This window comes from Dermacentor albipictus, chromosome 9 (assembly GCF_038994185.2).
Source record: "Dermacentor albipictus isolate Rhodes 1998 colony chromosome 9, USDA_Dalb.pri_finalv2, whole genome shotgun sequence".
NCBI lineage: Eukaryota > Metazoa > Arthropoda > Arachnida > Ixodida > Ixodidae > Dermacentor > Dermacentor albipictus.
This window is the reverse complement of record NC_091829.1, coordinates 98,709,163-98,732,427: the sequence shown is the minus strand read 5'-3', so window position 1 is coordinate 98,732,427 and position 23,265 is coordinate 98,709,163. Positions and strand designations below refer to the sequence as shown.

General features: G+C 47.5%; 1 protein-coding gene across 1 annotated transcript in view; it reads right to left on the bottom strand.

Annotated features, from left to right (window-relative positions):
- Positions 1-11,837, bottom strand: part of LOC139049552 (neprilysin-1-like) — a 35,018-nt gene extending 23,181 nt beyond the window's left edge. The window contains exons 1-2 of the mRNA XM_070525095.1: positions 11,675-11,837; positions 6,540-6,860 (exon numbers count right to left, since the gene is read on the bottom strand). Coding sequence (XP_070381196.1) covers positions 6,540-6,860; positions 11,675-11,734 — 381 coding nt within the window. The 5' untranslated portion in view covers positions 11,735-11,837. The remainder of the gene's footprint in view (positions 1-6,539; positions 6,861-11,674) is intronic.
- Between the last annotated feature and the right edge of the window lie 11,428 nt (positions 11,838-23,265).

Genomic DNA, 23,265 nt, shown 5'->3' with positions numbered 1-23,265 from the left:
CGCCAGGATCACGGGGAGCGGAGAGGGTGATGTAGGTCGTCGAAGTGGCAGCAGGTGTCGGAGCCGGTGGAGTCGGGTTGGCGTCGCCGGGAGCCATGAAGGTAGGCTCGACGTACCGGCCACTGCGAAGCTCCGTGACGAGGTACAGGGAACGTCCACCTCCACCAAATATGTTACGTAGAAAGACGCAGACGACAAGCTATGTACAAATATATTTACAAGGAAAATACGCTGCGCTTGGCCAAGAGGCAACAGCCCGCGCTAGCTTCTAAATCGTCGTCTTCGTCTTATTCCTGCTCAGCTCTTCGTCAGTGGGAGCATACCCCGTAGCAATATTGTAAGCGCACTAACAAGTCCGTTAGTGTTGAGCCAATGCAAGCAGGCAATGTACTACAAATTCAACTTGGTCGAAATGGCGGAATCCGTCGATACTTAGATTTCAAGCTTTTTCTTTTTTTCTTTTTGGCCTCACTGATGTCAAAAATTGTACGTTAGGCTGACTGTTCTCGTGGCGTTTCCAGTGCACTCACGCGGTACCGCGCATTCGTCTGGGCGCCATGCTTGCGGTGCACTACCTTCGGCTGGAGAGAGCAGGTCACGTGTGCGCGCCGCCAGGCCACCGCAGAGATCGACAATGTAGCGCAGTGCGGTCCCGTCGCGCAGCGTGGGCCTGAAGACGACGAAGAGTGGGCCGTTCAGCATGCGCTCAGTTCGGGCTCCATCTTGTGGCAGGCAGTTACGATACGAACCATGTCTCTTCATGTCTCGCACAAAAGTGCATTTGCTGCCAGAATCTTGGAGCTTATCGGTCAACGAAGACGACTCATTTTACAGCCGCTATCCTGGGGCACCGACAAGAGCAGACGTCGATTGTCATCGATGTTGCAGCATTCTACGTTGATGAGGAGGTATTAAGGTGCAGCTACAGATTATCTGTTTGATACAGCAACTTCCGTATAGCCTTCGTTTTTTTTTTTTCAGTTCCCAAGACACTTCAGGCTAAGGTGGAGTACACGCAATGTGCTGCCAGAGCCGTTCGCAGCCTCATATTCCAGCATTCCGATAATCATTCATCTGTTCGCACTCCGAACATTTGTCATCAATAAAAAGCTTGACCTCGTTCGCATCGGTGCGAATCACTGTGAGCGCAAGTGAAAACTGATCTCTTGTTAAGCTGTGGTCTGCTGAACTTCGAATTCAGCAAGTCTCGCTGAGAGAGCTACAGTCACAAACTCGCGTTTGGTGATTGCTGCGTTCGTCTCGCGTAGCGAAACGTGAAAGAGAAACGCTGAAAGGAGCGTGAACGTGAAAAGGTGGCTCTTCGAAGTTACCAAAATATTCGCATAACATTTGAACGCATTAGAAAAAAAAACTTCCTTCAATCCGAAGTTGTAAACGATACCTACTATGATTGCCGATTGCGACGTGGCTTGAAACTCCTCTCAAAACCACATCACCTGCACTTTACCTAATTATTAGCCAAAGATGTTTAACAACTTGCGACTTGCCTTGCGCCACTACTTCGAGTCCCTACAAAGAGTGGAGTCGAGAATAGCGAAATGCACTTAACCTCGAACCATAGTCGAATAATAATAATAATAATAACTTCTTTATTTCCATCAGTGATGGAGGAGACTGCGGGTAAAAATCGCTTTGGGCAAGCGACTTGACTAGAGCCCGCAGCCTCCTTTACAAGGCAAACAGCGATTGCACAGGAGGCATATATATACATAACAATTGACTATATGTGAAATATGCACAAATATAAACGCAAAAACACAACTTATCTGAAAAACGCTCTTCAATTATTTAAGAAATATTGAGTGACAAAATGTTCACGTAAAGCTCGTACACCAGTTATATAAATGTCAAGACCTGATTTCAGAAACAAATTTAAAAGTGTTGGTAGTGTGTATGATATCTTTTGTGTAGAATAATTGGCACGCGGAGTGACCACCTTCCACTGCTCCGTACACCTTGTAATGTAAGAATGTGTGTTCCTGGTGAGATTAGATAATTCGTGAAGAAACTTTAAGTTCTCTTTTACCTCCCGTTTGAAAGCTTGACTTAACTTGTAATTATAAAGGTTACAAACGGGTATTACATTTGCTATCTGAAATAAGTCTGATGTGTGGGCATTGTAAGGCAGGTTAAACAGTATTCGCAAAAATTTTTTCTGAAGTATATGTATCTTTTCTAGATTTGTATGTGATGTGGTACCCCACACGAGCAGACAATAATAAAGTGTAGAAAAAAATAGGGTGTTATAAATAAGAACCTTGATTCTGTAAGGTAAAAGAGGTCTCAGCCGCACCATCATCCCAACTACACGAGATAATTTGCCCAATACCGATTCTATGTGCATGTCCCAAAGCACATTTTGTGTGAAAATAACGCCAAGTATTTTAAAACTATCTACAATTTCTAGGTTTACATCGTCATAAACAAGGTTGATGGAACTGGTTATTTGCTTAGATTTTGGCCTAAAGATTATTGCTTTTGTTTTGTTTATATTGATTTGTAGACAGTTTTGTTTTGACCATACATGAAGAGTTTTCAGAGCAGTGTTAGCTTTATTCTCAAGGCTACTAGAGTCAGGTGACGAAAAAAAAATACTGGCGTCGTCTGCGTACATTACGTATTTCGCATCTTTATAGATATTTACTAAGTCATTTACATATATGATAAACAGGAACGGGCCAAGAATACTACCTTGAGGAACGCCTCTGGTGATATGCTTCAAATTTGAGCGGCTATTGTTTATTTCAACATATTGATAGCGATTATCAAGATAAGATTTTATAAGGCTTCCACAGTGCCCTCGAATACAGTAGGTTTCAAGCTTATCAAGAAGAACAGAGCGAAGGATGCAATCAAATGCTTTAGTGAAATCAATATAAATACCAAGGACAATGTTTCTAATTTCAAATTGCGATAAAATAAACTCTTTTTGATGGAGTAGTGCTAATTCTGTAGACCGTCGTTTTCTAAATCCAGACAGAAATCCAGACAGAAACTAAATCAAAATTCGGGCGTTGAGAATTTTTTATGGTTGATGATGATATTTCGGGTTTTACGTGCCAAAACCACTTTCTGATATGAGGCACGCCGTAGTGGAGGACTCCGGAAATTTTGACCACCTGGGGTTCTTTAACGTGCACCTAAATCTAAGCACACGGGTGTTTTCGCATTTCGCCCCCATCGAAATGCGGCCGCCGTGGCCGGGATTCGATCCCGCGACCTCGTGCTCAGCAGCCCAACACCATAGCCACTGAGCAACCACGGTGGGTTTCTTTATATTTGCACCCTCGAAACGATTGATTCCATTGTAGGTTCGTCGCTTGGCAGCGTTTTCGACTTCATTACATTTGCCATTATCCTGCCCTAAGCAGGATAATGGCAAATGTAATGTAATCCCCTAAGATGCTAGGCTTGCACTAAGCATCCTGGACAAGATGTTCATACGTGGCACAGGCACAACGCCGCTGTTCACAATTTCGCTCTGTTTTCTTCGCCACTCATCGCATGCGCGCTGCTCGTCAGCAATCCTCACTATACGTGGCTTTCCCACAGCACGGTCAGAACACAAATGCAATTCCTTACTAGCCGGGCTCTGTTTACATATATGTAATGTAGTGACGTCACGTTCTGCGTTACAGACTGTGCTGTCACAAACCTGCACTTTAGTTTATATTTATATGGGCATTGACGTCTCACCAAGTGTTACAGGCGGATGTGGTTACCAATCATTCTGTGCCTCCCAATGTTAGCGACTGCCCTATGATCCATAATGTTGACACCAGGCGTGTTTAATGATCGTCTTTGTCGCAACATGTGGCATGCACTGTATGTGGTTGGAATGAATTTTCGCACTTCTCACTTCAATTTTCGCCTACGATGGCAGTACCTCCGGCATCGCCCAAGAAAGGGAGTTTTTGCCCACGAACACGACAAATGCATAAGGCGGGGGGGGGGGGGGTGTAATGGTATACACTTACGCGGTAAAAGTGGTCCTAGAATTGGTGATGACTCTCCTGTGAGCATTTATTCACTTATCCTTGACGGCTTGCCATACAGGCTACACACTTCAATGCAACGAAGTGAGTTCCTCGAACACATTCCGTGGCCAGTCCACGCCACAGCAAGTGTCACTAAACCTTTCCGTTTCACAGCCTGCGAGTGCCACTAACGGCGAAGTGCACTCACTCGAAGTGACACCAAGGTTGCCCGCCTGACTGCGGTACATCGTTAGTTTAGCGCTCACACTCACGGCAGATGAGCAGAAACGCTAGTTTGCCTATCGACTGTGCGTTGCCAGTTGACAGTAGCCTGGAGCGTGAGCCAGACCCCTGCCCTTGCTCTGCGACCTCGGCGACTGAGCGTAGCGGTGACGGGACGTCCACTTCGCTTGCTTCTTTGTTTTTGCAGCCAAACGCACGCCACGTGTTTGGAGACTCTCGAAATCTCCGCGAGCGAGCCACGCATGCGCCGTGAGTGGGACTGCGTCGCAACGACGGCGGCAGTGGCGACGGCGTGAATGCGCCTGAGGCATTCGTATAATTGCTATCGCAATCAATACCTCTGATACTCTGCGTTCAGCGCCGAGACATCGCATCCGAAGACTGGCTACACTGGAATACGAATTAGAAACGTAGTTGGTCGTAGATAACACACATGGGGACCAACTTTTTCACTACGATGACTGAAGTGGATATTCCCATGTACAATAATAATTACTTGCGCATATCACTAACCGTTCTGAAGAAGCATGTACCGGCTTTATACACTGCCTATGCAAAGAAGACGTCGTTGCGAAACATTGTTGGTGGCTCTTTCATGCGGCAGCAACAATAATTAAAGAAGCTCCATGAAGACACCGCTGCCGCGAAGGATACGGGGATCGTGGTAATTTCTAATGCACTGAGGGGAAACTATTGTGTGAAGTGCACTGATCTGGGTTTGTTTTGGTTTTTTTTTCGTTTTGTTTGTTTTGTTATTCTGAAACTAACGATAATGAAGGGGCACTAAAGAGGAGTGTAACTGAAGCTGTAATAAAATATCACCCTCGCGGATTTCCGAAACATCAGCTATCACCAAGAGAGAAAGATCGATAAAAAAAGTTCCACAACAGCTAGCTGGGACGTCGGGGGTCTTGACAGCATCTCCTCGTGCATAATTATTTCACTCTCAGTAAAGATTAACTGCTTTTTTATGGTAAAACAGCTACAGAGTGAACTAAGCACGTTTCGAGTTCATTCCCTGCATCAAAACGGCCGAGCTCCACTTTTGAAATCAGTGAGATCACACCGACGCCGAGGTTCCGGTGCGAAATTCGTGAGTGGATTAGATATATCAGTAATAGGCTACAAATTTTGTTTCCTCCGGTGCTAACTGCATTTAGAATTGTTAGCTGAGCTTCATTATCAACAGTGGCTACTTTGCTTAGTCGGTAACGCTATCACATCTACCCTTACCAACTGAACTACCACGGTATAGAATGCTGAGAAAACTATGTTGTAACTACAAAGAACTTCAATAAGAGTGTAGGACACAGAGGATGAAACATGTAGGCAGGGGCACTGACGTGAACATCACGTAATCTCTATGAAGATGCATCCATTACGGCTGTTGGTCAAGGCAATGGGAAACTGCCTGTGGTGCTAGCTCGCTTCTCCAAAAATGCCTCTCAGAACACTTCCTATTGCTATATTTCCGCTATTACGACACCCTTTAAATAATTGGCGCAGCCAAGGCAGTACAACATTACTTTGGGGGCGCCTGGCAACTTTCAGCGTCAATCAAATATTTTTCATGAGGCTCGGTGACATTTCATTGCAAGGCAGTGGCTATGCCTTACACCGTAGCAGCATAGTGTCGAATAAATTAAGACCATCACAGGGATTCTTGACGACGCGTACGAAGCATCGGCCTACGTCAACCTCGTTACACTCTACCTCTTATAGAAATAGACCGCCGCGACCGGGCGACCTCATCCTCATGCTCAGTGCGTGCCACAGCCCCTGAGACATTGCAATGGAGTCGCCCGTACTACGGTGAAAACATGCACAAGTCTGAAGGCTACACAAGCGCTCGCAGGCCTGCAATGTCGCCCGTGGACTTAGCGCTTCTCTCAATGTGGAATCAGCTACAGCATAAAACCCTTCGTCGCACGTATTTCCGCGAAGGTGATCATGCTAAGGCGAAAGCCTTTAGTGGCTCATGAATGTCCGGGCGCAGTCCGTGGTGAACGCAGGAAAGCGGTGATCACCGGCGAGGGGAACTAGGAGAGGAGCCGCCACGCGAGTAGCGCTGTGCGACTGGGCGCATGGGAGAGCGAGAACATGCGCGTGGGGGTGTGCGCACATCGGCGACAAACCTTTCAGCCATATTGCTGTGATTGCATCCCATGCTTACGTCCACGGCGGTGTCCGTCCGCAGAACAGTTCAAACAAGAGCTACAGGGGCATCCATAGATAGTATTTCGCTTAACGCAGCTTCGCTCAGCAAAGTGCCCATAGACTTTTTTTTTGTACACGAACCTTGGTGTACAACATGCAGTCCTCGTCGCAGATGCGCGGTTCGACCTCCACCTTCTGGGCCACGATCAGCGCCGCCGCGCACACGCCCACGATGACCGCCGCGGCGATGGCCGCGTACATCGCACGGCGCCACGGAAAGTCATCGGCCCAGTGGCGCAGTTCCTCGGGCACGACTACCGCGGCGGCCACACGCTCGCGTATCATCTGGCGCCTCAGTCCATGTTCGAAGGGCCGCGAAGGCTCTATGGGCGCCGCACACGATGCCATCGAGGCTCTGGTCCTCTCCGTGTAGAAGTCCAGCGGCTGGGGCGGCCTCGTCAGCTGCGTCGTCGGACAGAAACCGAGACAATGACGACCACGCATAGTCGTCACCATTATACCACCGCATTGGCACCGTTACATCACTTTAGAGCCAAGGTTTTTTTTAACACTTTTTTCAACCCCCTCTAGACTTGGCTGACCGTTTCTACAGATGCTGTTGTCTTTTCAAATAGCCTGCAGTTAGAAACTTAAACAATTACGTGTCTGACGGCGGGATGGACCTTTGGCATCGGGCATAACCGTCTACGCTCTAGAATTTGGTGCGCGCTTAAGCTTCGCCTTTAAGTGTGGAACGTGATACCATTCAAAGATCCCAGACTGCTCCTCATGCTTCAGCTTATGTAGCCATAATGTTTACCCGCAAACGCTGGCAGCGAAAGCAATGCACGAAGGCGACTTTTCTGGTAAAAGCGCTGGCCCTTGCATGGGCCGCAGATGCGCGTAGGCGAGCGCCATCTGGATGCCCTTGCAAGGAACCGGGCGCGCCGCTTTTTGAATGATAAAAACTGGAAAACGGATTTGAGTTTAATTTCCGCGCAACGGGATTATGTTTTCTCGCATATTTAAATTACAATCTGACGCTGTCCACGTCTGTTGGTTTGGAGTAAGTCGTACTTTACGACTTTTCCTCACGCGTTTTACTTGGAGAAATTCAATTCCTTCAGTAACGTCTCGGCTCTGCATGAAGAGCCTGCGTGGTTGGGTATGCGTGGTTCGGAACAACTTAATTAGACGCTGGACGCGGGACGCCGGTACCGGATTCCCTGCGACACGGGGCTCCTAACGCTATCGCGGTAATACCTAGGTCACAGTCGTGAGCATACTTCCCTGGTGTGAAAGCGAGGTGACTTTTTCAGACTATAGGTGCCTGTGTTACGTCACGTAACACGTGACCGAGAGCACGTGTGCGCGAGACCTCGTGCGCGGGAAAGTATGGCCGCCAGTGTTCGTTAGGCCACAGTTGCAGTAATGAACCATCAAATAATTCTCCACCATACCACTGTATTTCGCGTCTTAGATCTGTCGGCAAATCCCTCGTTTCACAATTTTATCCTCAACAAACATCAAACTTCGTCTTCACGTCGTGGCACCAGTGCGTTAACGTCTCAATGCGCACTTGCATGAAGTGGTGTTTGCATTTCGGCTTAGCTTTATGAACCGTACATTGCATAAGCATAATCATGGTATGAAGTCAATAAGGGTTTTCACTTTGGCTATATATAAGCATCAGCATTGCTCAGATTAGGCAGTGGATGGGATCAGAATGAACGCAACTCACATCGCATTTGGTATTACAGCATTTAATTAGCCCCTTCCCGAAAGATTCGCTTTCCAGCATAGGCATTGGATTTGTGCAATAATTTGGATCACCAATGGTTAATCAAGTGTTCCACGTCCATAAACGACCTGCCGAGATTCTTCCTTTCGTTCCGATTACAGAATTTTTCGTTTAAAAGCAACAAGCATAATCAAATATGGTGCAGTAGTTGCCAAGAAACATGATTTCTCCTTTTCTATATATTTACATAGGAGCCCCCAAGCTAAAGCTAACCCTTAGGCTGTAACACCATTTTAAGAATAAAGCAAAATTTAAACTTTTTCTTTTAAATGCAACAAGCTTAATCAAATATCGTGCAGTGGTTGCCGAGAAAAACGATTTCTCCTTTCCTATATATCTACATAGGAGCCCCTAAGCTAAAGCTTACCCGTAGGCTGTAAAACAATTCTAAGAATAAAGTAAATGTTTAAATCTAATTACTGTTAGAAGCGGATTCTTTATTTAGAACATCGGATTTATAAAAATTGGCGACAATTGAAAACTTCCCGAAAACCAGTCTATCAAGTTTACAGCTCTGTAACTCAACAATCAAAAACAACATTGCAATTCTGTATCACATCTAATAGCACATCTAAAGCTGACAAATTTTGTGTATTTCAAATGGTTCTCAAATGCACCACTACTCTGAGCAGCAATGTTGGAAAACCTGCGAAAACGTTCAAGAAATTCCCGTAAGTCATTGTAGTGTCTTCGGTTATCTCTGTTGTGGTCAAGCCCTGGTGTGGACGGCCCTGTGACATCACTAAGGAACAGGAATAAAACCTGGCTGCCTAATAAACACGGGCCTTTTTAGTGGCACGAGCATCGAATGACACTCTGGTTTCTTGCACAGCAGTTCTGGTTCACCTGTCGATGCGACCGAGTAGGAAATTCAGAATAAATGAGGAAAAAGTAGATAAAGATAGCACAGTACGAAATTCACGGGTTTGATTAAAGATATGATATCGAAGCACAATTTGAGTTATTGATGTGTCTGGAATAACGTAAATTAATTAGATACCACTGAAACGGCCGGGGACCAAATTCGGAATAATTTAGAAAAATATACGAAAAAATGCACAGCACAAAATTCATGGATTTCATGATATATATGATATCAGAGCATGCGTTTTGTTACAAGTTGAGTTACTGAAGTATCTGGAACAAGTAGAAGTAATTAGAAACAACTGATTACCGCACACTAAAGCACAGAATCGTAGATTTTAGAGAACCGCCAGGTGAGCACGACTTTGGCGAAGTTCCTGGAAGCAGGGAAGTAGAAAGCGGATGTAATGAGGTCACTAATGACCTCACAAACAAGATGGCATAATATTTTCCCGGCTAACTATTGAAAAACAGTTGCTTGCGAGTTCGGTTCGTGCGTTCTGTTCGCCTACGGCTAACCTAAAACACTGAAGCAGAGGTGCGAGCGCCACTAAAGCACACCTAAATGAAGGATTAGGCACGCATACCAATTTCTGGGCACGTGGCTACATGGAAGTGGCATCAGTCTTTCGTTCGCATCACAGTTCTACAGGACCGGACGCGACAGACAAATTATATGTATCAAATTTTCCCGCTTTGAATGTTACGATGGATGTGATTTACAGAGCGCCGATATCTGCTCTTGCAGTAGAGGGACAAATTTGTACGCTTCGGGCTTCCATATTTACACCCACAAATACATAAGAATCATAGTAAGAAATTAAGACCATAAATCGCAATTCCGCTTGCAACAGTCACTAGAATTCGACATTTTTTCTCAAATGCCGCAAATTTTAATATATTGGCCCGGGGCGTATTTTAGAAAAGCGTTTCTGAGTTTTACATGTATTCTAATAGGCGGTGTCCGAGTTGGGGCCGTGAGAAAGCCTCCTCTGAAGGGGAAGCTTTAGTGCTACAGCGCACTCGGTAGCTATACGGCACACGACGCTATCCGCCCTCGCTCGCCTTGGTACATACACTGTCCGCATCGTAGATCGTTTTCAAGACAGGCCTCGCACGACCACGCCATACGCAACCGCCGCTGGAGTAAAACTCACCGTTGTGAACATGCGCTTACTATCTTAATTACCCAGCACGGTGTCAGCGCGCACAGGCAAGCATGAACATTCATACTCGATGGCCGCGGACACTCGATGTCAAAACGCTGGCGTGAGGAATCACGGCAGTAGCAGTGAGCGAAGTGACCTTCGTGATATCTGTCACTTCATCGTAAACTGAGCGGTAAGAACACGGCACACACTAAGGTCCGAGCCGTCGGCCCACCTAGACTGTGCCCCCAAAGCAGATCGCTTCGAAATAAAGCCCGTGGACTACGCACGGCCGAAGTACAACGTCTCCCCTCCCTCCCCTCCCACCGTTCCATGGTGCCATGCGCACCACGAGATACCGCGCTTCCTCCCAATGCGCACGTGAGATTGAGCCGCCATCGTCAGCTTACCGTCGGACGCTTTCACTCGTACACACAGCCACAGCGCGCAAGTACGATGTTACGAGTAGACGACCCCGGTACGTGGGCATCACAAGAAAACCTGTAGGAACTCCACCTCCACCTACTTTCCTCCTGCGCGACGCTTCGCCTCGTTTCTCCATCCCAACTTTGCTCAACGTTACCTACACATTCCTCTAGGTGGCGGTACTTTGCCGCGCGCTGGACACGCTCCATCGTACTATCCCCCGCACGCGATTCGCTTCACGTTCAGGCGCCTTCCTCGTTCGCTTGCTTCGCAACCTCAGACAGACACCACTGATTTGATGAGGTGGCCAGTTACGCTAGCGCGCAGAAATATATATTGCGTTGAAATGTCGGCGAATAAAGGCATATAAAACGTAGTAAATGAAGCCTCAAGAACGTCTCAAGATACAAAACGAAGATCAGACAAAACCATGTACTAACCAACTAACCATCGTTCTCATGGTGGCGCCGGATTCCCTCAAGTAATTTTGGTTCGAAACTCTATGGCACGAACATGGCCTCTGGGATCAGGCGGAGCGCTGCTCCATCTCGGTAACCATGGTAACAGCCGCGCGCGTTCCCAGCTGCCGCCTTCATGCGTCTCATCGCTGTAGCTGTCATTTTCCATTCCCCTACACGTTTCGATGCCAAATGGCTTCTCTTCTGAACTGAGAATTGCGGGACTAGGCTTTAGATTCGAAATAATTTCTTGAAATAGATTTCTACCTTCCAATAGCCTAGAAACGGAAAGCGGGAACATCGTTAAGGGTAAATCGTAACCTTTAGCCGACAAGGTACACATTTTGTTACGCGCACCCTATGATCACAACAAATTTGTCAGCAGATCCGTTGAGTTCTGCAGGAACACGCGACGTCTTTATCTAGGCAGTGTTGTGCGAGAAACCTTTCGGGCACGGCGGGCCTAAACCTTTCGATCGTCAGCGACGAGGAAATTTCAGCTGAGCTGCCGCACATCAAGGGCAGCCTTCTGAGCCTTCTGAGAAGTGCAGACTGACGGATAGCACAAACTGCGCTCACCTGGGGCTTTAGCTTCTTCTTTCTGGTGACGATCTTGCGCAGACGTGGCAGGTAGTGCATGGCTGTCAGTGAAAAGAACGCTAGCAGTGCGGAGCTCAGCAAATGCGCGACCGGACGCGAGCATAGATCTTCTTCTTCTGCGAGGCCTCGCGGCTCGAGCAGCTTAACACCACGAGCGGCATTTCTTTTCATCTTCAAACCGTAAGCACGATGGAACGTGCAGAGGCACTGCTGCACAGGAAGAAAATTATTTACATATCTATGCCCATACTTTTTGAAAAAATTCAACGATAAATCCAACATTAAAGGATGTGCATCTCTATCTTTAAGACTGAAAAACAAGAGGAAAAGATTGTGCGCTTATCCCAGTTTTGGCTTTGCCGTCGAAACGCCAGGGGGCATCGCCTGTGGTCTTGGGGAAGAAAAAGGACGGAACCCTATGTTTCTGCGTCGATTATCGTCGACTGAACAAGATCAAGATGAAGGACGTATACCCCATGGCGCGGATAGACCCTGCAACCCAAAATACTTCTCGTCAATGGATTTTAAGACTGGCTACTGGCAAATAGAAGTCGAGAAGAGGTATCGAGAAAGAACCACCTGTTATATCGTGCGTATTACTCAGTACGACAGGAATGGAGACATTACTCATCCTCTGCGTTTATTCCCTCCTCTTTTTCCTCCCCCTTGGGCCGCTCCAAGCACGCGCCTTGTCATGGCGCTGCGGTAGGCAGCGACGCCTTATATAACATATCCCCTCGTGAAAAAAAAAATTGTCCGTTACTTCCTGATGTAGTCATGCAGCTTCTTTGGTGTCTTCTTGTTGCGGGCGCTTCTACTCACGCGCTCTTCGCATCTTGGCAAATTACCTGAAGCTTGTTGCGGGCGCCCTGCAGCAGGTGGTTCAGGATTCAGGGGTGAATTATCAGCGCTTGGTGTGCCAGGTTGTGACGAATGGCTTACAGCCGCACTAGTTGAGTGATTGGATGCCGGTGACCAGTTCATGACAGCAGTGGTACCTAATTTCATTCTGCTGATAGCTTCAGGGTGAACGGCCGCTAATTTGGAAGCATTCCACACCCGCCCATCTTCCAAGAGCTTAAGAGGCGGGTCCGCGCTTTCCAATAATTTTCTTGGGCACAGAAAACTGTGAAGATAACTTCCCATGAACTGCAGGTAATTTAACCCGCACGTAGTCACCCACGGCGAAGTTGGGTTCCTTGGCACCGCGTTTTTGATCGGTGTAGCGCTTCGAAGTCATTTGCTTATTCTTGATGCGTTCTCTCAACTGCTGTAGTGCCCATGAAGGGTCATTGGTGAAACATTTGTCAGGAAATCCCACAATGTCAAGTCTGGTGCGAGGTTGGCGTCCATGAAGAAGAATAGTGGGTGCAACACCAGTAGTCGCATGAGGCGTACAGCGATATGTTTGTAGGTAATCAAACATCGCTGTTCTTCTCTCACGACGTTCTCACGGGGCTAATAGAATATAGGACTTTAATACCCTGTTAAAGCTTTCCACCAAACCGTTAGCTTGCGGGTAATACACAGAAGAGTAGTAATGGGTGATTCCGCGCTCTGTGAGAAAATCTTCGAAATTCACTGAAGAAAATTGTGGTCCATAATCGGATACGATACCACGTGGATATCCTTCTCTTGCGAAAAGTTCAAGTAGGGATTTGGTCACTGTAGACGTGGTCGCATCGCGTACGAAAGTCACCTCTGGCCACTTGCTCTAATAATCAATAAGCGTAATGGCAAATCGACAGTCAGCTGGAGCTTGCGTGAAAGGTCCCACAATGTCGACAGCAACTTTGTCCCAGGCTTTCTCGGGAAGAGTGACGGGTTGCATTGGGGCTCCAGTTGTACGTGCTGATTTGTCACATGACTGGCAGGCTACACACGTGCGTACAAGTTCTTCAATGTGATTATCCATGCACGGCCACCAATATGACTCCCTAAGACGAGCTTTGGTACGACTAATTCCTGGGTGTGACTCATGAGCTAGATCCATAAGACGGCGGGTCAAAGCTGAAGGCACGACAATCCTGTCACCAGGCAAAGAATGTCCCTAACAACAGAGAGTTGAGATCGCACGTGAAAGTAAGGTAGCAGCTCTTTTGACAATAATTTCTTGTCAGGCCAAGAAGTAGTGTTAAACTGCTGAACTTGAGAGATAGTCTGATGGCTAGCACTTGCTTCTTGAAGCTCTTGCATGGTAACTACTGGGGACAAGAGACATATAAATTCTCCTTCGGGTGCATCATGGATGAAACTCTGCACGGGCAGCCGGGAGAGTGCGTCAGCCACGACGTTTTCGCTACCCTTCCTGTATTCCATCCATGATGTAGTTGTAGCACATCAACCGTGATGACCAGCGCGCAATCCTTAACGGACGGTGACCTGTGCCTTTCGTTGAGAGGAGCGTAACCAAAGCAGCGTGGTCTGTCCGCAAGATGAAAGGTCGGCCCCACAGGTAAACGTGCCAGTGCTCGCAGGCCCAGACGCAGGCAAGGGCCTCACGTTCACCGATCGAGTACTTCCGTTCATGCGGTTGAAGAGTGCGTGAGGCGAACGCGACAGTTTGCGGTGCTGTTCCGTTATCCTGCTGCAGTACAGCACCTAATCCATATCCCGAGGCATCAGTTGTAACGTACACGGGTAACTGAGGATCAAAAAGGTGAAGAACTTCGCAAGATGTTATCAACGTTTTCAGCTGCTCCAAGCCGGTTCGGGCTGCCGCAGTCCAAGCGAAAGGCGCGTTTCCTCGAAGCAAAACACGCATTGGCTCCACAAGATAAAAAAAATGCGGGATGAACTTGGAGTAGAAGCCTGCGAGTCCCAGCAGCGAGCGAAGTTCATTAATATTTGTAGGTGATGGTGCCTTTGTTATCGCCTCGATAGATGACATCAGTGGGAATAACCCTTTGGCGCTGACAACATGGCCTAGGAAAGTCAACTCTGTGACGTCAAAAACACATTTATACTTGAGCCTGAGGCCAGCATCAGAGAGCCGTTTCAAAACAGTGCGCAAATTGACCAAGTGATCCTCTATGGAGCGTCCGTACACGATTATGTCGTCAATGTAAAACAAGACGCATTTGCATCCTTGGAGGATCATATGCATCATCTTCTGAAACGCTGACGGTGCCGATGCCAGTCCGAAGCACACCCTCTTAAAGCGAAATAGTCCGTCGTGGGTTACAAACGTCGTAAGATCACGACTCTCTGGACTTAGTGGTAACTGATGGTATGCAGAAGCTAAATCTAGCTTGGAGAATCGCTGTGCACCAGCCAAGCTGTTCAAAAGTTCCTCAGTTTGTGGCAGGGGAAAAATGCCCACTACTATAGCTTTGTTTGGCTCTCGTAGTTCTACGCACATGCGAATCGAGCCATCCTTTTTTCTGGCTACGACAATTGGCGAGACCCACTCTGAAGAATCGACGCGCTCAATGATGTCCTGATCTCCTCATTTTTGTACTTCTGCCGAGACTTGCTCAGGAATGACGAGTGGTAGTCGTCTCAGTTTGCTGGCCACTGGTTGAAAAGATGCGCGAACTCTGACCTTGTGAGTGAAACCTTTGACAGTTCCTAGCTGCTTTTCAAACAAGTGCTCGAACTCGGAACGTAATTCATGAGGGAGCACAGGCGTTTCTTGCGTCATTAGCAGACACCTGAGAGGTGACCCTTCAATCTTCATATCCAGAGCCGCGATACCATCTAAACCAAGAATTGTTGTTCCTCCCGACACAACGTACAGAAGGACAGAAGTGCATCGGCCATGAAATGAAACTGGAGCAATGAAACATCCTTTTATAGGAATTGCTGACTTAGAATAATCGAGGAGCTGGACGGATGTTGATGTCAGAGGAAATGCAGTATCGAAATGGCGTCGGTAATGTTCTTCGGCTAGGGTTGGAACCGATGATCCAGTGTCAATCAGGAACGACACGGGAATTCCTTCAATTTCCAACACTGCATAAATTTCCTTCTTACGGCTCCAGATGTGACAAACACTTATGTGATCGTCCGTATCAGCTGCATCTGCGTCGCCTTCCGTGACATGCTGGATTTTCTTTTCAGACTTTCCGGAAGACTTGCACACTTTTTCCACATGGCCAGTCTTTCCACATCTGCGACACTTATGTGTCTTAGCTTTGCAGTGAGCGCTATTCTCCAGATGGTCCAAAGAGCCACAACAATAACATTCTTGCTCTTTCAGAGCTCGACGACTTTCAGTTGGCGTCTTATAGCACGTGCACGTGCCACAGTGCTTTTCTCTCATATTTGACGTGTTTGTGTCTTTAACGTGATGCACTTGTGCTTCATGTCGTGCAAGTTCTCGCTTCTCTAGCCGCCTGATCACGCTGTCTCGCAATGGTAAGGGCTCGAGAAAGCGTAAAAGACTCTTCCAGTAAAAGACGTTCACGCAAGTATTCGCTAGTAGTTTTTCTATAAGCTGGTCGCGCATCATGTCGTCCGCCAAGTCACCGAAGTTGCACGCTCCTACGAGACCTCGTAGCGCGGTGATGTAATCGAGCGCAGTCTCACCTGGGGCTTGTGCACGCCGACGGAAACGGTGACGCGCTGCGGTGACATTGACAGAGCTCTTGTAGTGACTTTCAAGTGTCGCAACAGCGCAGCCGAACTCATCTGGGTCAGGAGTCGTCAACGTCCCTCCGGTGGCGCTCGAAGCCAAAAAGCGCGGGTCGTCCTCCGACGTGAGAGTCTGGAAGATGCGTTGTCCTTCCAAGCCCAAGCAGTTGAGCAGAATCGCCTTCCGACGCATGGCAGGTAGGTCGGAGGCGCCCGACGCCACCATGTAGTTCTTGAACGCTTGAATCCATTGCTCCCATGGGATGACTGGGTCTCCGGGTGATGACAGGAATGGGGGTGGCGGTTGTAGCGCCGAAATACTCATCGTAGAGGATGATATGCAGCAATCGACAGCACAGATGAAGGGCAAGCCGGTAGCACATGGGTTGTTAAATCCTCGTCGCCAATTATGTTATATCGTGCATATTACTCAGTACGACAGGAATGGAGACATTACTCATCCTCTGCGTTTATTCCCTCCTCTTGTTCCTCCCCCTTGGGCGGCTCCAAGCGCGCGCCTTCTCATGGCGCTGCGGTAGGCAGCGCCGCCTTATATATCACCGCCTTCATCACGCCAGGCGGCCTCTACGAGTTCAAGGTTATGCCCTTCGGTCTGTGCTCGCCGCCGGCAACCTTCCGGCGCGTGATCGACACGGCGTTCGCAGGATTGAAGTGGCAGACTTGTCCTGTCTACTTCGATGGCGTCGTCTTCTTCGCCGGGAATTTTGATGATCACCTTCGGTGGCTTGCGACAGGATTAGAGACCATCAAGTCATCAGGGCTCACTCTGAAGCCGGAAAAGTGCCGCTTCGCTTACGATGAGCTTCTGTTCTTAGGCCACGTCATCAGCAAATCTGGAGTCCGCCCTGACCCGCAGAAGACAGCCGCAATCGCAAAGTTCCCGCAGCCCGTCGACAAGAAGACAGTGCGTAGATTCATTGGCATATGTACCTACTACAGGCGCTTTATCCAGGACTTTTCACGCATCACTGAGGCGCTGACACATCTCAATAAATCTGATGTCGTGTTCAAGGGTGAAATGCCGCAGGTCGACGCATTTCAGGAACTCAAACGGCGCGTGCAGTCGCCAACGGTTCTTCCCACTTCGACGAGGACGCCGATGCAGAAATCCACACCTACGCCAGTAGCCCAGGCCTCGGTGCCTTCCTAGTACAGAGGAAAGTGAGGCTTGAACGGGTGATGGCTTACTATAGCCGGTCGCTGTCATTAGCTTAAGGCAATTATTCTAGAACTGAAGAAGAATGCCCCGCTATCATTTGGGCTACAGCAAAATCCGCCCTCACCTATATGGTAGGTCATTCAAAGTCGTCAGCGACCATCACGCGTTGTGTCAGCTAGCGAATTTACCCGCCCCTTCAATACGCCTGGTGCTGTGGAGTCTCAGACTGCAAGAATATGACATCACTGTGATCTACAAGTACGGACAAAAACACTCTGATACCGACTGCCTATCACGCACCCCCATGGACCCGCCGCCGCAAGACGACGATGATGACGACGCCTTCCCTGGAATAATAAACGCGGAAGACTTCGCTGAGCACCAACGAGCAGACCTGGGGCTAAAAGGACTCGTCAAGTGTTTGGAAGGGAACACCGACCTTATCCCTAGGGCATTTAAACGAGGGTTGTCTTCGTATTCGCTTCAAAACAACATACCTTTAAAGAAGGCCTTCTCACTAATCAGCACCAACTAGCTTCTTACGGAGGTAGTGACACGTGTACTTGTTTATCGAATGACCACGTTTCATCGTCTAACAACTGTTATCGCTCAGCGCAGGACGCGCCTGCATTTATCGGAAGTTTCTGTGATGTTATCGATGGCTCTATCCGCTGTCTCATATCGCCGAACCTTGTGTAATTTGATTTCATGTATGCGCGGCGCCAATGCTGTGCATGCAACTTTCTGAAAGATACGCGGGCCCCAGCAATTACTCTGGAACGTTCGATGGCTCATGTATAAAGGCTGACGCGCTTGACCCGCTGATAAATATTTCACAATCACCGACTGCGTTCGCAGCTATCGTTGTGCTTTGCGTGTAGCCTGTTTTCGAGGGCACAAACTCGCGCAATAAAACAATCGCTTAGCCATTCGCAGTTTTGCTGCTTTCTTCACCATCACTACCACGTGCCAATATCCGGTGTCGGTATCTGCCTCAACGGGGCCCGATAACGCCAAGGCGTTTCACTCCTAAAGGCGAAGCTTAAGCGTGCTTAAAGCTTTCCTTCATGGATTGATACTGACATTATACTAGGGATCCAGATGCTGCTAAACACGTTCTTTGTGTGACATTACTTTCTCTAACAAATGTGAATTCAAATTGAAGTGCAAACAGAGTTTCGTCAAGCGTGAATAAACGATGCACCTACAATATGCTGGAATGGCTGGTAGACTGAACATTCAGTTTAACCACTAGCTTCAGACGATCCCGAAAAAGCAACAGCGGAATCACGTGACGTGCTTCGTAACAGTAGAACCTAGTGCGTTCACAATAGCATCGGTATTGAACATAAATATGCAAATAAAATCCAGAAACAACACAGTGTGTGACGCAATTTGTTGATGCGATGCACTTTTAACACAACTTTACAGAACAATGGCTCCCTATGAAAATAAAGGGGGTTTGGGAAACAGTCAAGAAAGAATTAAAAGCAGCAATCTAAATTCACACTTAGTACTTCAAAATTGAGGCAACCACTTGACATGGCCAGTATGACACTTTCATTACATCTAGACGCCATCTAGCATGCTTGCATGATGCGCGGCAATTGAAAACACGCCACAAAAGAGTTTACACAGCCAAGAGAGCGGTGAGTTAAACGTACATTACGCACCCATTTGTGCACATTTCCAAAACAAACGTCGGAACGTCCATGTAGACTGCATTGGTTACAACACACAGTAGTGTAGGGTGTAGAGTGATGGCGAGTACTTGCAACCAAAGACCTTTGAAAACTCTTTCATATTTAGCTGCGGTAGGAAACAGAAGATCGCAGATGCTGGTTGCTGCTCCTTTCTAACAGGGCACGACAGGACGCAGAAGCGTCTGAAGAATATCTCCTGCACCGATTGCCATCGGCTTTTCCAATTCCTGATCGTTACACTTCGGTGGTACGTTTCTCTGAGAGCTTCGTAAGCGCTACGAGTACCATGGGACCAGATGTAGAACTCTGGATGATTATCGTTGCGTGCGTAACGATGGGTTAAACTTAAAGCTGAAGCCGCCATGTCTCTACGCAGTGCTCGAAGCGGTGCAATGAAGTTTTTTGAAAGTACACCCATGATGATGCGGTATTTTGAGGCAGCGCTCTCGGCAGAAGAGCTCAAGCGAGCAACACGCCTAGGGTTCTTATGGTGAATTCGGGTAGAACATCGTCCACATACGCGATGGGTTCCCGTCGCATAAATGCTGGAATGATGGCTGTCTTCGACAAGTTGTCGTAAAACAGCACAATGCCTTGGCGCGCTAGTTGCTGCGAATCCATGAATACTTTGTTTAGCGCAAAACAACAAACACAAGGAAGACGACAGGACAAGGCGCTACTCTCAACTGACATCATTCTATTGCGTCACTCCTTTATAGACACCTAAACGTAGAGGAACATGTGCAGTGAGCACCATGCGGTGGAGCCACCAGCACCCGACCCCAAGAGCGCACTCATGCGACAGAATTCAAAAAACCAAATTCAGTGCTGTACAAGGTTAAGGAAGGCACACTAATGTACTGTGACCCCAATGAATGAATGAAAAATGCTTCCGATAGCTCTCGGGCAGTGGTGTCACGGCTCTTTTTCTAAATCCTGGTATCACGAAACATGTGTTTGCACTTGCATGTTTTACAATGCTGAGCCAAATGGGAACCTGTGCCTGTCGGTATGGATCGCTCATGTTCTCTAAGGCGCTCGTTAACACAGCGGCCTGACTGCCCTACATGCACTTTGCCACATGTCAAGGGAACCTTATAAACCACACCGACGCTGCAATCTACAAATTTCGCGTGGTTCTTTTCACAATCTGGTTTTTTACTTGTTTTAGAAACACGGCTGCACAACATTGACAGTTTCTGAGGAGCAGAAAACACTACCGGAATTTGGTATCTAGTGGCGACATTTTTTAGATTGTGAGCCACTCTGTGGCAATACGGCACAACTTCAGGCCTCTTCTTTTGTGTGATGCAGTTACTCTTGTGCCGCTTCCCTTTCAGTTTCTGAAGCAATACCTCCGAGACTGACGTCCCCACCACACTTGGGTAACCAGCAGCCTGCACCCTATTTAACTGTGCAATAAAACTCAGGTTGGCAGAGTGATGACAAGATTTCGTTAACGAGGAATCTAAACACATCAAAGCAATGGCGCGTTTCAGAGTCTTTGAGTGCGGAGACGCGTAAGGTAAATGTTCCTTACGTGCACGTGGCGAACACATCCAACAGGCGTGGCCTGTTTGTAAGGGTAGCTGCAAATATAAAAACTGGAGTTCACCGTCCCTAGATAGCTGATGTGTGAAAGTTAAACCTTTGCCATTGTCATTGAGCAGAATTAAAATGTCAGCTACCATCATGGAGCATTCGTTGTTAGTCTGTTTTATCACAACAAGAAAATCGTCAACATATCTAAAAATTTGAACCGAGTCATTGTTTAAGGCACTCTTAAGAGCGCGGTCGACAAACGATAAAAAAATATTACAAAGAGCAGGCGCCACACATGAACCAATACACACGCCATTTTTCTGGATAAAAATGTTATTTTCGAACCTGATAAAAGGTGCACGTATATAAAATTCAAAAAGGGACATGAAAATTTCCGAAGACAACCCGGTCGCATTGCGAAAATCACCTTGCCACTTTCTTCGATGCACATCATCACACTGCGAAATAGCGATCATCATGCGGTATTGAATAGTAAAGATCTTCGACGTCAGCAGAAAAAATGTCGGCTACTGAATGGTTGTCTTCCAGAAAGGAAACAACATCGAAAGAATCGTTTATGCCATAAGGATCGTCAATAGTTGAATGCGTCAACTGTTTTTGCAAAAAGCGGCTAACCAAAACCTGCCAACAGTTGTTGTCACCGACTATTGTACGGAAAGGCACATCCGGTTTGTGCGTTTTTTGCAGTGAAAAAAACCTCTAGAGCAAGTAGCTTACATTGTTTTACATCTTTCACAATCTTTGTGAGGCCTATATTTTCCAACGAAGATATGGCTTTGCGTTTTACCTTCTGATGTTTCTCATATGCCAGAGTGAAGTTATTGTTGACAGCCTGAATGGCTTTTTTGTTAAAGACCGCAGACGGAGCTATCACAAAACCGCCCTCTTTATCACTCAGTAAGAGCCGAAGTTCATTGTCTCTAAAGAACGATACTGTCCTTTTAATCACAGCTGTCGAAGGTGGCACGCTGCCGGCGACGGTCCTACGAAGGCAATCCACCCCATCCAGGAGGCACCGCTCCTGGTCCTCTGATTCTCCTTTCCTTGCGATGCGCCTGTTCAAAGCCAGTAGCTCATGCGCAGGAATTCTAGGTTCCGTGCTATACTTCGACCCATTCTATAACAATGCAGCAACTTCGTCAGGAAGCCTGACGTCACCGAGTACCTGGAAACCAGCGGTGACAGGTTGCGTTTTTTTCTTTCTGCGTGGGAGTCTTCGTTAATGAAATCTTGTCATCACTCTGCGAACCTGAGTTTCATTGCGCAGTTAAATAGGCTGCAGGCTGCTGGTTACCCAAGTGTGGTGGTGACGTTAGTCTCGGAGGTATGGCTTCAGAAACTGAAAGGGAAGCGGCACAAAAGTAACTGCAACACACAAAAGAAGAGGCCTGAAGTTGCGCCGTATTGCCACAGAGTAGCTCACAATCTAAAGAATGTCGCCACTAGATACCAAATTCCGGTAGTGTTTTCCGCTCCTCAGAAACTGTCAATGTTGTGCAGCCGTATTTCTAATACAAGTAAAAAACCAGATTGTGAAAAGAACCACGCGAAATTTGTAGATTGCAGCGTCGGTGTGGTTTATAAGTTTCCATTGTCATGTGGCAATGTGTATGTAGGGCAGTAAAGCCGCTGTGTTAACGAGCGCCTTAGAGAACATGAGCGATCCATACCAACAGGCACAGGTTCCCATTTGGCTCAGCATTGTAAAACATGCAAGTGCAAACCCATGTTTCGTGATACCACGATTTTGAAGAAGAGCCGTGACACCACCGCCCTAGAGTTATCGGAAGCATTTTTCATTCAGTCATTGGGGTCACAGTGCATTAGTGTGCCTTCCTTAGAACGACAGAAAGCTGAGCTAGTTGGTAAGGATTCATTATGCAAAAAAGAAGTGAGGCGTGCAGACAGGACACATCTTTCCCCGGCGTTCGTGTTGTCCACTTCTCTACTCTTGTGTCCTGTCTGCACGCCTCACTTCTTTTTTGCACAATGCCTTCCTTAACCTTGTACAGCGCTGAATTTGGTTTTTTGAATTCTGTCGCATGAATGCGCTCTTGGGGTCAGATGTTGGTGGCTCCACCGCATGGTGCTCAATGCGCATGTTCCTCTAGTTTGAGCTGTCTATAAAGGAGCGACGCAATAAAATGATGTCAGTTAAGAGTAGCGCCTCGTCCTGTCGTCTTCCTTGTGTTTGTTGCTTTGCGCTAAACAAAGTATTCCTGTCGTAAAACACTTCTGTGCCGCGAAGAAGAGCGTCATCGATGTTGGCTTGGTGCACAGCAGAAGGGTCTTCGGCTCTGTTGCTGCAGCTTCTTCAGTCTAATGAACAGTCTCGGAAACTTGCTGCTTACAGACGCTTCTGTGAGATTGTATGTGCGTGGTTTCTCGTTAAGATACGAAATGCGAAACTGATGTACGCCTATTTCTTGAATCCTCCTTCGGGCCTCTTCTCTCCTGAACACGCTCATCCACGTGAACGCGCTGCCATCTGCGACCACCTCGCGCACATGCTGGAAAAGGCGACCGATAACAACGTCGGTGCTTTGTTC